The sequence below is a fragment of the Arachis hypogaea genome, chromosome 16 (assembly GCF_003086295.3).
Source record: "Arachis hypogaea cultivar Tifrunner chromosome 16, arahy.Tifrunner.gnm2.J5K5, whole genome shotgun sequence".
Lineage (NCBI taxonomy): Eukaryota > Viridiplantae > Streptophyta > Magnoliopsida > Fabales > Fabaceae > Arachis > Arachis hypogaea.
The window spans coordinates 133,377,182-133,395,347 of NC_092051.1; the positions used below are offsets into that span (position 1 = coordinate 133,377,182).

An 18,166-nucleotide genomic window follows, 5' to 3' on the forward strand; every position below is an offset into this window, starting at 1 on the left:
CTGGACTATCATCAATACAAACACTAAGAATAATGTTAGATTCACAGAATGTCACATGCATTGTCTCCTCAACGGTCTTAGAGTTCTTGTTATAGACTTTATAAGTCTTGCTATTTGTGGAATAATCAAGAAAAATACCTTCATGTGTTTTAGGATCAAAATTTTGCAGTTTTTTTTATATTTACCATAAGACACTTGCAACCAAACACACAAAAACAATTGAGATTAGGAGGATGTCCTTTCCAAAGTTCATAAGGGGTTTTCTTCAAAAACTTTCTTATAAGTGTTCGATTTAAAACATAACAAGTTATAATTACAGTCTCAACCCATAAGAATTTGAGAACCTCATATTCACACAACATAGCTCTTGCCATTTCTTATAAACTTCTATTTCTTCTTTCCACAACACCATTTTGTTGTGGTGTTCTTGGACTTTGTTCACCCATTTGACAAGCATCACAAGTGATGTATTTATCAAACTTAATGTTAGGAAGACCTCTCACTAAGTCTCTTTTAACAAGTTTAGAGATTTGGAACACGCTAGCATATCCTAATCTCTTATGCCACATCTATTTTTCAGATTCCATTGAAGAGAAACAAGTTACATTTTGAACCTTAAGATTATCTAGAGTAAGATCATAAACATTGTCACATCTTTTTGCAATAAATAAAACAATCCCTGTTTTATCATTTATGATTCTACAATCTAATTTTCTAAAGGTTACTGTGTATCCAATGCCACACAATTGACTTATGCTTAACAGATTATGCTTTAACCCATCTACTGGAAAAATACTATCTATGCAAGTAGAAAAGTCTTTGCCTACTTTACCAATGGCAATTATTTTACCTTTACCATTGTCTCTGAAAGTGACAAACCCTCCATCATACTTGTTGAGTTTGATGAAGAAGGTAGTCTTTCCGGTCATATGCCTTGAACATCCATTATCAAGATACCACATGTCCGATTTTTTTTTATGTAAGGTAAACCTATCTCTTCTATCAAAGGTTTAGTAAAATCTTATGTAAAATCTTCTTGGTTGTCCAAGAGCATTATAATCATGAACAACTTTATACAATTTGTTATCATTATCAAAAGATCTTAGAAAGATGAAGCATTGTTAGGAACATGACCATTTCTATTGCATTTATAGTAATGTTTCTCATTTGCTGAATTTTGAAGCTTGCTTGAAATTTTTGACTTAACAATCTTGAAAGAGGAAGCTTCAGATTTTTTAATTGTTTGTTTGAAAATAGATTTTCTTTCCTCTTTGAATTCAAGTCCAGATTTTTCAAAAATAGTTCTTTGACAAGCAAGTAATTTATCAAGATTTTGTGAACCTTGAACAAATTTTGCTAAGTCTTGATTAAGATTGTTAATTTTTTCATTCAGCCTTTTATTTTCAGCAATTAAATCAGTAGAGGCAGTGACTAAATGCTTAAGTTTGAATTTGTTTAATTCAGCTTTCAAAGCATCGTTTTCTTCTTTTAAAGATTTTTTTTATCATAAGCTTCAGTTGCCTTTACTTTTTCCAATAAATATTCATTTTCATCTCTTAATGCCTCGTTATCTTTCTTGCATTTAACATATTTATCAAAATGTTTCTTTGAGTTCACAGTGAAATCTTTAATAATATAGTGCAATTCATCAATAGATAAATCAAAAATATCTACCTCATCCATGTCCATGTGATCACCATTAAACACATTTGATCCTCTTAATCAGAATCTTCTTTATCTTCAGAATCAGTGTCATTTTCCAAGTCTTTCCATGTTGCCATCATCACTTTCTTTTTGTCCCTCTTTGATTTTTCGCTTTTCTTCAACTGAGGACAGTCGGACTTGAAGTGACCCGGTTCCTTGCAGTGGTGACAGGTAAACTTGGGTTGATCCTTCTTGAAATCTTTGGATGAAGAACTTTCTTTGCCTTTTTTTTAAATCTCAGTAATCTTCTCATTTTTCTTGCAAAGAGCACCATTTCTTCATCTGAGATACTATCATCAGATTCCTCTTCTTTGGCTGTCATTCTTAATTTCAATGCTACACTTTCTTTTTGTCATCTTTGTCTTGAGAGATGTGAGTAGTTTCATAGGCCAGCAGCTTGCCCCTTAGCTCATCATAAGTGATTTTTATCAAATCATTTTTTTCAAAGATGGTTGTGCTCTTTACTTCCCATTTTTTAGTAAGACTCCTCAAGATCTTCCTTACTAATATTTTTTTAGAATAGCTCTTCCCCATGGCATCCAGATTGTTGATGATTACTGAGAACCTTTCAAATATTTGATCGATGCTTTTATCCTCCTTCATCAGCATATCAATCCTGGTCTTTCTTACTTGTTTAGTTTCTTCATGGGTGAGTTTGAGCTTGTCCAAGATTTCTTTAGCCATTTTGCACCTTGAAACTTTTCTGTATTCTTCAAAACTGATAGCACAGTGCATTAGGTTGATTGCCTTGGCATTAAGTTCAACCTTCTTCTTTTCTTCCTCTGTCTATTCATTGTCTTCCTTTGGCACCACATCTCCATCAGCATTTTACTTTGTTGGAATGTCTGGTCTATTGACAATAATCTTTTAGATGTTGTAGCCGATTGACTACACGAAGATTTGCATTCTCTCTTTTCAATATGAGCAGTTGCTGCCGTTGAAGTAGGGAGGTCTATTGTTAAACTATCCTTCGGTGAGAGTGTACGCCATGATGTTAGCACCCATATTGTTAGGCATGGATCTTTGCTCCAAGTTGTGAAGCTTGACTCCTTGAGACCTTGCTCCTGATATCAATTGATGGAACTACTAGAACTTGAGAAGGAGAGGTTGAATCAAGTTAACTCAGAAATGAAGTTCTTATGCTCTATTTTCGCAAAAGCTAATTATGCAGGAGTTTTTTTCGTTTGTCTCTAAAACCAGATAGAAACGGAGAAGGAAAGAAGAGAATGAGGCCAACATGTATCCTGGTCGGTTTTCAAGTGTCATGAAATCTACATTCAGTCTCCACCACAATCATGGTGGAATTTTTACTATAATCAACCAGATTACAAACACCAATACTAATGAATTACAACCTAATTCATCTAGTATCTTCCACTAAGCTTTCTTCCCCAAAACCTAGCTACTCAAGTGTTGTCCCAATTTGGAAGAAGAACCTAACCAGATTCAGAAACACCAAGTTCTATTCCAACTTGGCAAGAAAAACCTGCAGATTCAATCTACCACTAAGTGTTATCCCAACTTGGCAAGGAGAACTAAAACTTAGTTCAACAAAACCAAATACACTGAAATATTTCTTTGACTTTTTCATGCATCTCTCGTGCCTCTTCTCTCATGGCTTTTTCAACTCACACTCATAAGCCTTTTTCTCAAATATAGAAAGATGACATTAGATAGCCATAATAAAGAAAATCTAAAATGAAGCACAAATTGAAGGAAAAAGAATTCAGTTCAAGTATTTTGAGATGATGCTCTTGTATCATTCTATTTTCCTTACTTTCAAATGTTGAAGTGAGCCCAGCTTTATAAATGCATATTGATCTTCCAATTCTTTTTCGTTGCCTCTTTCAATTTCTTGTACCTTCTTTCCATTGAACCTGTCTCCATTTGCATGCAATGCTTTTTCTATTTTGCTCCATTACCTCTACTGTCTGAGGAGCTGCTGCCTTCCTTAGCATGCACTGTATTTCTATTTTCGTGCTATACCAACTACTGTCTATAACTCTGTATTTTTGTTTTGCTCTTCCAAACTTTGTTAGTGATCTTCTGCATTTTGATTTTGTTTTGTCCTTATATCTTTGTTGCTTTCCTAGAGCTACAGCTGTCCCATAATAGCATCAAATATCCATTTTTCTTTTTTCTCTTTTGTTCCAACCATGAATATTTAGGAACCATCTCTCTTGCCTTGTATATCCTGAACGGTGTTTATTAGAAATATTGGGCTGAAGCTTTAGAGCTGTAATATGTGAAGTTGTTGAAATAACATAAAATCAAGCTAAAAAGTGAGTAAATGAGACTGCATCACTTACCACACATTAAACAAATTTAGATTTTAACCCAAAAATATTTGTCATCATTTATATAAAACTCAAAATCAAACTTAACTCAACAGTTTAAATTTTTTATTTATAATTACAACAAGATTTTAAATTTTAGGATTATTTTTACAGTAATTTTGCCATGATAACTATTTTAAAAGTATTATCATTTATATTATGGCAGATTATAAAAAATTTATGACATTTTTATTATTTGTTAGTACAAAGTAATTTTAAAAGTATTATTTTAAAAATTTAGTTAATTTGCATTCTGAAAATATATATTAAGAGTATAATAATAAAAAAATTTTGAAATTTTTAATATATTAAATTTATAAAAAAAAAATAAATTTTCAATACTTTTTAGTCAAATGCTTTTTTATGAGACTTTTAAAATGTGACTTTGGGATATAGGTTAGAAAAACCTTTATTTTAATGAGATGGAATTCCATGTTCCTTCAAAAAGAACAGAGCAATCAACTCAATAGATAACTTATCTGTTAGACTCGAATCCCGATTTTGAAACACAAAAAGTCAATTTTCACCCATAACACATCATGGGCCAATGGCCATGCCCCGCCCTTTTCCTTTCCCATACTAATCGTAAACAGTGGAAATAATAATAATAATAATAATAATAATAATAATAATAATAATAATAATAATAATAATAGAAATGCTGATTTTCATCATGAGTTCATGACACATGAAATAATATAAAGTTTGATTATCACAATAATAGTGCCATGGGCTTTTTGCATTTTATTTAAGAGTAAAATCCCTTTTTGAATATTTTTTTTTATTAGACGCATAAATTTTTTTGTAATAATTTTTGTCAAAAAATTATGTGTAAAATCATTTGTATGTGTCTTACGTAGATGATAATTATTTGATTGAAACTGTTTAATTCTACCATAATCATTAAAACAATGCTTCAATAATCAAAGGGTTCTAATCTCTTTGTAATGATCGTATAAACAATAAACAATATCAATTAAATAGTTATTATCCATATAGGATAAGGGAAGATTAGATCATATCCAAATTAACTTGTTCATAAATAGTTTTCGTCACTTTTTATCAAAAATTTTTATAGAAAAACTCATGCCTCTAACAAAAAAATAAATAAATAAAAGACAAATTATTAATCATTAAAGTGCAAATAATCTAAATTAAAAGAAAATAAAAACTGAAAATAAAAAGATCTATCATCTAGATAAAATAAAAAATATCTCATCTACACCTCCAATAATTCATTTTTGCATACATTATTTGCTCAACAAACATATTTAAAAACATACTGTGGAATAAAAGCTACCAAATAATATTATATTTCTCAAAGAAATCTCCATTTTTCAATTCCTATAAAGCAGTTCCTAAAGCCATTGACCTTTTCTTGAATCTGAATTCAAGTTCACAAGAAAGTAAGAATAATGAGACACCAACAACAACTGGAAGCTGAAGAAGATTACCAATCAAGGGTTCTATACGAGCTATGTTCCATGATCCATCGCACTCTCAAGTTCCCTTATCATCCATATCCATTTCCTTCTTCTTCCTCGTCCTCCTCTTCCTCCTCGAGCCAGCCATGGTGGACAATGTTGTCGTGGGCCGCCGTGAGTTCCTCGCAGAATTCTCCGGCGGCTTTCGCGTCCATGTTTCTGGGCATATCACTTACACTGATGCTATTCGGGTCGGCCACATTCCTAGTAGGGTTCATCATGTTACCATGGGTTACTCTCTTGGTTGTGATTTTCTGTGTAGCCTCATTGGTTTCCAACTTATCCAAGCTCTTGAATCGTCTCATTCTTGGATCCACTACTTTCCACAATAACGACTTCACATGTAAGTCACTTTTTTCTTTACTAATTTTTTTTAGTAAAAAAAAAATGACAAAATTAGAGGTTTTAAAGTTTAAAGCTTTCGTCGAGATTTAATCAAAATTAAATTGAATATAATCAAATAATATATTTTTATATAAAATATATACCAATAAAAATAGGACCAGTTCAATTGATTTACCGATTTTATTGACTCTTTGAGAAAGGATTAATAAAGGTGAGCTTAATTTAACTCTAAAAACTAGTTTATAGGGTAAAAAATATTTTACACTTGTAAACTCTTTAAAAAAATTATTTGAAGAGATGTGAGACTTGTAATATATTTCTTTTACGCTTATAAATGATCATCTGGAGCGTGAATATTTGTAATATATTTTTTTTACGCTTATAAATGATCATCTGGAGTGTGAATATTTTTACATAAATAGTCAATAACATTGGATCAGATAGATTTTGGTGCTATACTATAAAATTACTTTTTTAAAAAAATTAAATTAATAGAAGAGAATAGTTATATTTATAATTTTAAAAATAAATAAGTAACTAATGGTGTTATGCACTTTTGCACTTATTTAATTTATTTTATCTTTTACACGATGGACTATTTTTAATTTTGCTTAATTAATTGTAGTATATCTTATATAGTTCTAACATTATTATTTATTATAGACAGATGAGGCCAGGAAATTTTTAAAGCTCTAGGAGGGAAGAAGAATTCACCTAGAATTTTTGAGGTTAGATTGGAAATTACAATACATAGTTATGTACCATTTGGAAAAGTAATTAATGAAGCAGGTAACATTGCTGAGTTTGATGATGACTTTTTTTTTATCAAAGATAAGAGACTCAAACCCATAACTTTTTAATTGAGTATAAAGAGATTATACCATTTGAGCTATAACTCATTGGCGTTTGATGATAACTTTGCATGAAATAGAATAATAAACTATCAAATATGTTCCCGTGGCATGAATTATTGGCATGTTTTGTGAGTGAAGGCTTTCGCATTGAAAGAAATCACAAACAAATGACATATATATCTGTTTGTAAGTTCACTATAATAATTGACAAGTTGGTTTTTTTTTTTTTGGTGACTAATTGACAAGTTGGTTTGAATGAAAATGGATTTTTTTTTTTTTTTAATTGGAGAGAATAAAGTGTGATTTCTCACCTTTAATTTTATAGAAATTAATAAAAAAGAAAGAATAATAAATAATAAAATTAAACACGGGACATTATTCAATTTTTTTTCTTACGGAAAAGAATCCACTTCCGATTTGAATATATATTTATCATGATAAGTTGAAGAAACCGTTAAATTCTTCTTTATCCGAAAAATAGATTTTTTCAAATTTTTTTTTTTTTTGTAAAGTGTCTGATTTTTTATCATTTAATACTTTTTTTCACATTTTTTTTTTGTCTCACTTAAAAAATATATAATAAAAAATCATACATTATAAAAAAATTAAGACAATCCGTTAACATCTTTATCCATATATTATTAAAAGGGAAGAAGTAGGTGTCATGATAAATATTGATAAATGGCTTTGTACATTCTGATGCGAGGTGTGGAAGTTTCTGTCTTTATCTGTTAGCAGAGAACAGAGATAATGCACGAACTAGTGATGGGCGTGTGGGTGTGGATTACTGGTTTTGAATTGTGGCTGGCTACAACAATACATGCACTTGCAATTTTGATGCTACGTGTTGCAATTATGGGCAGCGCATCTTTTACGATGCACATAGTAGAATTTTCTGGATTTTTAATTCCAATTTATGTCTGTATACATATATTATATTATATATAAGTTGATGGAATAAAATAACTCAATTAAAATTTATAAATAAAAAATAAATGAAAGTAAATTAAATAATTTAGACAAAAATAATATAGTTAAATCATCAAAATTATATTTTTTTTTAATTTATAAAAAAAATTATAATACATTCTTATATAATAAAAATTATACTCGTACAAAAAGATAGATTATATATATGATTAGAGATAAAATATGTCAAATTTTACTCTTAATAGATCAGGTCTATAATATATTTAACGGGCCTGAATTTGGTTTACAATCTATTATAGATTTTATTCTAAGTACTAAACTTAATCTATTATTAAACTCGGTCTAGTCTAAAATTTAATAAAATGTCTAATATATATAATTTTTTATTAAAATAAAAATAAAAAAATATTTAAAAAATATTTATATGTAATATATTAAATTTAATCTTTATAATAATATTTAAATTTTTAAAATATTTAAAATATAAAAAAATATTTATAATAAAATGTAATATATTTAAAATTTTTAATAATTATTTTAATTATAAAAAATTATTTTTATATTTATTTATATTTTAATAAATTCAAAAAAACCTGATAAATCTATTAAACTATTTTGTAAATCTGAATCTGACTTATTAATAGAATTAAATTTTTAAATTAGCCTAAATCTAAAACTATTTTATAACAAATCAGACGGACTAAATACAAATTATAACCCGTGTGGCCTATTTTCACCCATACATACGATTGGATTCTATTCTGATTCAAGGTTTAAATACAAAGAAGAAGAAAAAGCATTGATGTTCTCGTTCTCAAAACCATTTTAAAGGCTCCAAATTGTCCTCTTTATATCCATAGAAACTAGTATGTCGTTATATGTGACATTTAATGGTCATATGCGAGACTCAATGTTCCACCTCACCAATGAATGCTAGTGACTAATGATGAGTCAACTTTAAGGGTTAATTTATGTATTAGATTCTTTTAAAAGCTAAAGTATTCAATCTAAAATTTTTTAGAATTTGATATAACTAACTATCAAGAGTTAACTTTTGATTATAAATGTGAAAATGTGATTTTTATTTAAGTGATTAATTAGTATGTGATTTTTTCGTGTTTATATATGTAACATAATTGATGGTACACTAGAGAAAATGGTACAACATATATAATTGATTTTTTGTGCTTCTCATGTTAATTTCTTGTTTTGGTTTTATTTGTTAGTAATTTTTTTTTAGGTGCACAAATAACACGATGTTATAATTAAATAAGAATCTCTATGACACAATAACAAAATCACAGGATTGTATGTGAGTTGAATATATCAAGTAAGTTGTAATTAATCACAAAAAAGAAGAAAAGTGCTCTAAGAAGCAAGATATTGGCCATATTAGCAACCTTTTTCATGTGTGTATATATATAATCAAAGACAAATTAAGAAACATAGAAAAAAAGTTCATCCGCTACCAATGTGAACATTAATGGCAATGAGGAAAATAACCATGAATCCAAAGAAGAGAAGAGAGTGGACAAATATGGAGATGCCACTGGTTTGAAAGTTGACAAACTCCACCACACGTCCTTTGCCTGGAAGCTGGAACAGTAAACCTGGCGAGAACACCACGAACAGGACTAAACCAATAATTACAGGAGCCCAATCTGCCATTTAATTTATTTTAATTAAATTTAATTTAATTTGTGTGCTCTTAACCTCTCTCTTTTTTGCTAAAGGAAGAAGAAAGAGTTGAACATAGAAATTACATTAAGCAATCAAGAAGGAGGATTTAATAGAAAAATGAGTGCAGATAATAGATGTGGGATAAGACACCGTAAAGTTCGAGGGGGGAGAGTTCGTGAGTAAGACGATAAAAATAAAAATTGAAGATGGGACAAATGAAACGGTTTATGTGTTTTGCAATTTGCATCAAATCGGTGTAGTAATTGGATGCAACGATTCCTTAATTATCAGTGGACGGCTACTCAAGATAGACACTGTTGTCTTCGTCTAAAGTTATTAGTTAAAAATTGTGAGATAATTTAATATGTTTAACTAAATTATTATTTAACAAAAATTTTTATATTAAAAATATGATGAAATTATATGATTTAATAGAATAATTAAATTAAAATTAATTATTTCAATGATTAAAGTAAAAACTTACGTGCAGCTGTATTCATGTAAAATTGTTAATCAAATTAATTAAATACTAACCAACTTGAATTGGTCGAGTGGTTAGCTCACTTGTCCGCTTAAACAAGTGTCGGGAGTTCGAATCCCGCCTTGTGCATGCGACAGACTCTTAAATGGAATTCCGATCTGCGACGGATTAGTTCTTGACCTGTCGGGTAGGGGGATACCGTGGACAATAAAAAAAAATTAGTTAAATACTTTAATTTTAAAATAAATATTGATTACCAAATTAATTCTAATTTTTTATTTTATTTGACAAATCCATCTCATTAAAATCTATTAAAAAAATTTAGCCAAATGAATCTTCACCATACATAAAAACTTTTTACTAATTTTTAAAATTCTTATGATAGTTTCTCTATATGACATAACACAACATTTGTTCAGAATGTGGGTGATGAAGCACTGACCTATTTCTAATAATGACCCACAAAATAGTTTTTAAGAAAATTACTTATGATTTTTCACGATATTCTCTAATTCAACCAGTTAAATTTTCGAATATATAATATTTATTTAAATAAATTAGTAAACTAACTAGTAGATTAGCCCAAATTGATTATTCTTAAGAAAATTATGATCGGAAAATTTGAAAGTAATACAAGCTCAAGTGCTAAAAAAGCCTTTCAAGCTTTTATTTTTGGTGGAAAACGGAGCTAGAAGCCCAACACCCTTGAAAGCTTAAAGACCAAAAGAAAAAGGAAACCCAACCAGCTTCAGAAGGAAAATTGGGCTCCATGTTAGTTGCCTGCTTCAGAAGCAAAATTGGACCTTCCCATCCTTTCCCATCCTGTTTTAATGTGACGTTGCTTCTTGACTTTGGACCAAAACAGATTCTTCATCTCAACAAAGAACATGACCCCCATAGAACGAGGCGATGTGTTGGTTTCACTTTTTACGGGTAAGGCTTTGTAAATACCGAAAATCATTCTTTAAACATCTGGGGTACATCATGTCCAAAATAAAATAAAAAATAAAAACATCTGGGGTACACATGTACATGAGATTTAGATTCTCTAAATTTTAAATTTTATTTTAGAAGATAAAGTGTGATCTCTTATTATTTATTTTATAGGTGGGTCCAAAAAAATATGAGAAAAAAATCATTCAAAGATGAGAGATCACACTTTACTTTCTAAAGTAAAAATTTAAAATTTAAAATTTAAAAGATCAAAATTCTCGTATATGGGTAGTTTCAAAATTTTTTAAATTTCTTTTAATCTTTAAAAATAATTCTCAAACATGAGTAAATATTGTCCTCTCCTATTAACATGATCTAGATCACTAAAATTTGTTCACTATTTTTTTCTACCGAAAAGACAAGTCATGTAAAACATAATAATTGATTTTTCATTGATTTAGAATTACGATAAATTGATTTGACTAACTTAAAGACTAAAATTTTCTACGTTTAAAGTGATAATTAAACTCTCGACATTTAATTAAGAAGTACTTAAACATTGCTTCTTGTTTTTTATTTCTCATCTCGTTCTTGGCATTTAAATTTATGGGTCCAATTATGTTGAGAGTCCAATGTAAAAGCATGCAAGAAGCACAGTAGCTATCATCAAACTCTATTAAAAGAGTTCTAAAGAGGAGTAGAAAGAAATGGAATTAGAAGAGAAGATGGAAGAATCGAAAACGAAGAAGAGCTGAGAAAGTGAAAGAGAAAGAAAAAGAGAATGAAATTGATTGAGAAGTGAGTGAGAACACTAGCAGAATCTCTGCTTCTCAGTCAGTTACAAAGCTACTATATTATACATCACTAAACTAACTCTTCCCTAACTAACTTATGAATTTGCCAAAAATATCTAAAAACCAACTACTTCGCCGTTAGCTACCTCTAACTATTTAACTTACAATGCAAGTTGATCATTACTAACCAACTAACATTAACCTATTAGACCGAACCAATCAATTCACATCCAACAAAGAATGTAGAAGCCTAAAAAGGTGGCTCAATTACACTACTCTGAATAACGAAAAAGATGATATCAATCGGAAGATGGTTTGCTTAAAGGATCAAAGAAGACATCCATGGCTGTTACATGGACTAGCCAAGATTCATACATACCAATTAGCGTGCTCTGAACAACCTTAGAGACATTCGATGACATGACAATGATCCTTGGCCAATCTCATATCTCAACAACCTTTTGAAGCAATATTCAAACCATTGCAACCCAACTGTTCACATACCGCTATCATGCCCTTGCAAATTGTTCTAAAATAAATACCTTAATAAATTATGTTAGAAATATAATTATTCATGTTGTCTAGATTAAACGATCCATGGAAGCCGAAAATAAAAGAAAAAATATCATAAGACAAATAAAAAAAATAAAGCCTACCTAAAAATCAAGCAAATCCAAAAAAAACTCTTATTTAAGAGAGAGTGCCAGAAATTGTTAAGCTTAGTTTGATTTTGGGCTAATTAATAATGATAAACATTATTTGAATCAAAAGCCCACTTATAATTTAATATGTGTTTTGAGTTATGCAGGTCCAAGTGTCCAAGTTCAGGCTACTACAGCCCAAGCTAGCATAGCTTCAGCTAATTAACTTACTAAAGATCCAACACTTTGGTCCATTATGCATCAGCTCCATGTATTTGAATGAGTAATCAAATAAGCCAAGAAAAAGAGAGCACACACTCAAAGCATCATCTTTAACATTGAGCTGAAATTTTTTTTTTTACTCAAGCTTAATTTTTGATTTTGTTGTTATGACTGTCTTGTGTCATTTTCTGTTTTGAGAAAAGGTTGACCATGTGAGGTTGAAAAGTCAAGAGAGAAAAGTAAGAGTGATGCATAATAGCCACTAATTTCTGATGTAATTGAATAGTTGAACTAGGATTAGCTCCCCTTACCAAGTTGGGTTAGCACTTGGTGAGTTTTGAATCTGTCTAGATTCCCCTTTCAAATTGGGACAGCACTTTGGATTGATAAACTTTGGTGAAGAAAGTTTAGGAGTAGATACTAGTTGAATTAGGTATTGATGAATGTAATCTGTGTGGATTATAGTGAAAATTCTACCATGGTTTGTGGTGAAGACTAGACATAGGATTCATTGCACTAAGAATCCGAACCATGATACATGCTGGCTTTTTTCTCCTCTTCTCTACTCTTTACTTGTTCTACACACGAGACAAAATGAAATAATCTCCTACAACTTAAACTTCTACTGAAACAGAATTTAAAATTTTAAGTTTTAAGCTAAATCACCATTCCTGCATATGTATCTTCCATCCGGCCCCATGAATATATAATTTTGGTTTCTTTCATATGGGACCGGGAAAAAGAAAAAGGAGTGAAAGAATTATATGAAACCTGGCTTTGCAAGTATGCTGTATGCCCACTTAAATTAATAATAATATATAATAAATAGATATAGACCTTGTCCTCCTTTACATTTTCAATGCAAAATTCTTTAAGCATCATATATGGACACAAGCTTCAATTCTATATAATTTAAAGTTAATCATGTCAATCAGAGAACGATTGAACAAAAATATTATATGTCCCATTATTTTCTAAGTTCATAAATGCTTTCTCTTTTCAAGCTTTGAACAACTAAATTAAGGAACCTACCAGAGTGTCTCATGCCAAAGCTCCATCTTTTCACACACGCATTTCTTTTTTCCTTTTTCCAAATTTCAATAGTTTAATGAATAAGATAGACGCACTTTGATCAATCCATAAAGCAATCAGGAAAAAAAGAAAAAAAGAAAAAAAAGGAACGTCCAGGTTAACAATTATTAGAAGCTTATGATAATTAACTTCAAATTAGTTAAAGCAGCAGATATTTTGATTCTAAGACAGATGTTGAGTTTAAATTTGAGAATAATAATAACAATAGTAATATTTTCTTAACCGATTCTTATAGAATTTAGTTAGGCCACGTTGAATTAGTCGAATTTTTAGTAATAAGTTTTAGATATATGCAATTCCAACACACCAAAAAAATGTTTATTATAATAAAAAAAGGAAAAAAAAGAAAAAAAAGCAGGTCCTTTTGCTGGCACACAAAAAGCACACACCTCACTGGGCACTATCATTCACATACCTTTCTTGCTAAACAAACCTTTGTCTTTTTAATTTTATCACTCACCAAGTTTAGCATCATATCTTCTCCTTAACCACCAAGAAATTCATGCTCCTTATTAAGAAACTTGAGCCACATGGTCCATAGAATTGACAGAGTCCCATTCTCAAGCATATTCAAGATATTAGTAGTAGAAGAGAGAGTGATACATTGAAGTAGTGGAACAGAGGAGGCAGAGTAGACAAAGATGAGTGCCGATTGGGGACCGGTGATCGTCGCGGTGGGGCTGTTCATCCTCCTATCTCCAGGGCTGCTCTTCCAGTTCCCATCAAGGTTTAGGGTTGTTGAGTTTGGAAACATGAGCACTAGTGGAATTTCCATTTTAGTTCATGCAATCATTTTCTTTTGTATACTTACCATCTTGGTTATTGCTGTAGGCGTTCACATACACATTAATTGATACAAATCAATCCCAAGTTTCATAGAATTTGACAATCTGTCCCATAATTATGTTTTTTATTTCACCTTTTGAACTTTCTTCTTCTTTATGTCTTCTGTACTGTGTACCAGTGCTGATGATGATCAATTGTTCAAATTAAAAAAGGGGATATAACTATAGGAATTATATATATTATACCTTTTGTTATTGCGTGATTTACTTTCTTTTGCTTTAGCAATGCTTATTTTGTATGTAGCCTAATAACAGGCTGGTCTTCAATTGGACCTAACTAAGGTAACTAGGTCTGATCCACTTTCATATATCAACTTATCAAACTCGTAGCAATGGTTGTCCAAAAAATCTCGTGGTAATGCCGTAATGCAACTGAGATTTCGCACAGATGGAAGATTTGTAGGTCTCTCATAAAGCTGTACCAAGATATAGAACTTTTTTAAGTGCAAGTGTGGTGAGTGTGTGTAGTGTAAGATGAAATAAAAAAAAATTCTCGTATTTATAGTTGCATAAAATTCTTTTATAACTTTAGAGAAACTTTACCTATAATGTGGAGAGTTTAATTTTAAAGTTAGCAAATTCTAACCTTATTATAATTATTATTATTTTGGTCATATGGATTGGAAAATCTTTAATCCTAAATATTCATCACAAACTCAAACACCTATCCACCCACACACAATTATACGGGTTGTTATGCACTGCATGGGTTAAATTTATGTTTGGAAGCCGAATGCAACTTCATGAAGGCCAACGAATCTAGCATTTGTGCCAAGCCTCATCTACATCTTATTATTACTTAAACTCAAAATCGGATGAATAATTCTAAACAAGGAAATTTCTATTCAATTTATTAAACCATTCCCGTGAAAACTGGTTCAACTTTTGTGAATATTGAATAGATTTCTCTTGTTGTATGAGCTGGGTCAAAGTTTCAGGAGCTGAACCATTTAGTAAGCGAATAGAAGAAGAGAGGAATGAGAGGATTCAATAGAGTTGTGGAATTTCTGATTACTACTACGAAAAACCTCAACTTCTTACATTGCAGGTTTCCTATTTATACACGGTGAACTAATTGGCAAACATAAGTCACGTGCACAGTCATTTAGTATGAATGAAAGCCATTGAGCTTCGCATTGAAGCTAACGCTCTGTATTTGGCTTCAGAGATCTTTCACATTGCTTGGAGATGGAATTCAAAATCCAACAAGTTTAGACAATGTCATTGGTGATGGGAATAAAACACAATTCTCTACTTGTAAGAATTAGAGGAGCAACAATATCCACTCATAATAAGTATTAACACCAGCATAATAATACCCAATAGCAGCTGAAAAATGACATAAACCAGAAATTAGAAACAAGCTAACACACCAAGATTTTTAACGTGGAAAACCTCCTCAATGGGAGAAGTAAAAACCACGAGTCACTAAGACCAGGATATAGCTTCACTATGTTGAAAAATAGGGTACAAGAGAGTCACAAATTACTGCACAAAATGTGCATACAACAAGCCAAACAACCCAAGCTTCAAAGCTTTCAAAACAAGAACAAGAAGATGAAAATACCACAAAAACAAAGCTACTGTACGTGGCCAATATCTCTAGCTACAGACATCAAATCGAATATCTGAACGGTAAAATCAAAGAACCAGATGTGTAGAACACACTGTTCAAATTTGAGCTCGATCCAACGGTTAACGAATCTGCAGCAACCAATTTACAGAGACAGTTTTGTGTATGTGCGAAAATAACTTTCTTTCTTCTTTTCTCTCTAGTGTTTGGTGTTCTCCTTGCAAATGACCTCTCTCTCTCAACCCTAACTCACCTCAGCCACTTCAACTATTCATGGGCTTGGATACTAGTATTTGGACTTTTTCTCCACATAAGAATGGAGCCCAAAAAACCCAACAAATCTCCCCCTCATGACTATGTGGAGGTAACCGCCAATCCGGCGATTAAGCAACAAACTTCAAACTTTTATCTTGGTAATGCCTTGGTCATCATATCAGAACCATTCTCATCAGTATAAACCTTTTCAAGTTCCAACAACTCAGTATTCAAAACATCACATATCCAATGATACCTCACATCAATATGTTTGAATCGAGAATGAAAAGTAGAGTTTTTACCAAGATGTATAGCACTTTGACTATCACAAAACAACACATACCTCTCTTGAGTAAACCCGAGTTTTTTAAGAATTTCTTCATCCAAAGCATCTCCTTGCACGCTTTGGTAATGGTAATAAACTCGGCCTCGCTAGTAGACAAAGCAACACATTTTTGCAATCTAGATTGCCAAGACACAGCTCCATCCGCAAAGTTGATCAAGAAGCCTGAAATGGACCTTCTAGAGTCAATATCTCCTGCTATGTCTGAGTCAGTGTAACCAACTAGAATAGGCTTATCACTTCCATAACACAACTTCATGTTAGAAGTACCACGGCGATATCTCATTATCCATTTTACAGCATTCCAATGCTCTCTTCCTGGGTTTGAAACGAAACAGCTAATACAACCAACAGTATGAGCTATATCCGGTCTTGTGCACACCATAGCATACATTAAACTACCCACGGCTGATGCATATGGAACTTTTTTCATGTCTTTCTTCTCTTCATCACTTGATGGACTTTGCTTGCAACTCAATTTGAAGTGTGTAGCAAGAGGAGTACTGACGGCCTTTGCTTTCTCCATTTGAAACCCGTGCAACATTGTCTCTATGTATTTCTCCTGTGACAACCAAAGTTTCTTCTCCTTTCTATCACTCTCGATTCTTATACCAAGAATCTCCTTTGCCAGCCCAAGGTCCTTCATTGCAAATGACATTGTAAATTGCTTCTTCGACATATCAATCTTAGAAGCATTCTAACCAACAATAAGCATGTCATCAACATATATCAAAAGAATAATAAAATCATTACTAGCAAATTGTTTAACAAATACACAATGATCAGAAGTAGTCTTCTTGTAGCCTTGTTCTGCCATAACAGACTCAAACTTCTTGTACCATTGTATTGGAACTTGCTTCAAACCATACAAGCTCTTCTTCAGTTTGCAAATATGATCCTCTTTGCCTTTTACCATGAAACCTTCAGGTTGTTCCATGTAAATCTCATCCTTAAGATAACCATGAAGGAAAGCAGTTTTCACATCCATCTGCTCTATCTCTAAATCAAGACTTACAGCCAAACTCAAAATAGTCCTAATAGAAGATCTTCTCACAATCGGTAAAAAAATTTCATTATAGTCAACTCTCTTTTTCTGCCTGTAGCCCTTGACCACCAATCTAGCCTTGTACCTTGGAAACTGAGAATTTTCTTCATGCTTCAACCTATAAACCCACCTATTCTGCAAAGCTTTCTTTCCTTTTGGCAACTTCACAAGCTCAAATGTTTGATTATCATACAAGGATTTCATTTCATCTTGCATTGAATCAAACCATTTTTTATTGTCATCACCTTTCATAGCTTCCGCATAGCATTCAGGTTCTCCCCCATCAGTCAAGGTCACATATCCATCAATAAATATTACATACTCACTAGAAGGATACCTCGTTGAAGGTCGTCGCTCTCTAGTAGACCTCCTAAGATGGAAACCTGGTAGATCTTCAGGTAGTTCAGGTTGATTATCAGCATCATCATCAACTGAAGCATCAATTGGATGTCCCATCTCCTGGTCATCCGGAACCAAAGGCTCATTTTGCTGCATATGTTCCTGATCTTGATTCTCTGCTAGTTCTGACAAAGGAGGCGGCTGAACTGGATCTACATCAGTCAAGTGACTGCTCTCTTGTGATTGACTCTTCTCTGTCTTATCAATGTC

General features: G+C 31.5%; 2 protein-coding genes and 1 long non-coding RNA gene across 3 annotated transcripts; 2 read left to right on the forward strand and 1 right to left on the reverse strand.

Moving 5' to 3' along the window:
- Window positions 1-5,252: 5,252 nt before the first annotated feature.
- On the forward strand, window positions 5,253-7,719 carry LOC112755073 (uncharacterized). The gene is made up of 3 exons (XR_011874562.1): window positions 5,253-5,867; window positions 6,533-6,597; window positions 7,462-7,719. It is a non-coding gene; the product is annotated as an uncharacterized lncRNA (long non-coding RNA).
- Window positions 7,720-8,959: 1,240 nt separating this feature from the next.
- LOC112759132 (uncharacterized) lies at window positions 8,960-9,495 on the reverse strand. The gene has a single exon (XM_025807955.3). The coding sequence runs from the start codon at window positions 9,319-9,321 to the stop codon at window positions 9,112-9,114; it is 210 nt and encodes a 69-aa protein (XP_025663740.1). The 5' UTR covers window positions 9,322-9,495; the 3' UTR covers window positions 8,960-9,111.
- A 4,416-nt stretch (window positions 9,496-13,911) lies between these two features.
- LOC112755074 (uncharacterized) lies at window positions 13,912-14,536 on the forward strand. The gene has a single exon (XM_025802974.3). The coding sequence runs from the start codon at window positions 14,138-14,140 to the stop codon at window positions 14,348-14,350; it is 213 nt and encodes a 70-aa protein (XP_025658759.1). The 5' UTR covers window positions 13,912-14,137; the 3' UTR covers window positions 14,351-14,536.
- The last annotated feature ends 3,630 nt before the right edge of the window (window positions 14,537-18,166 follow it).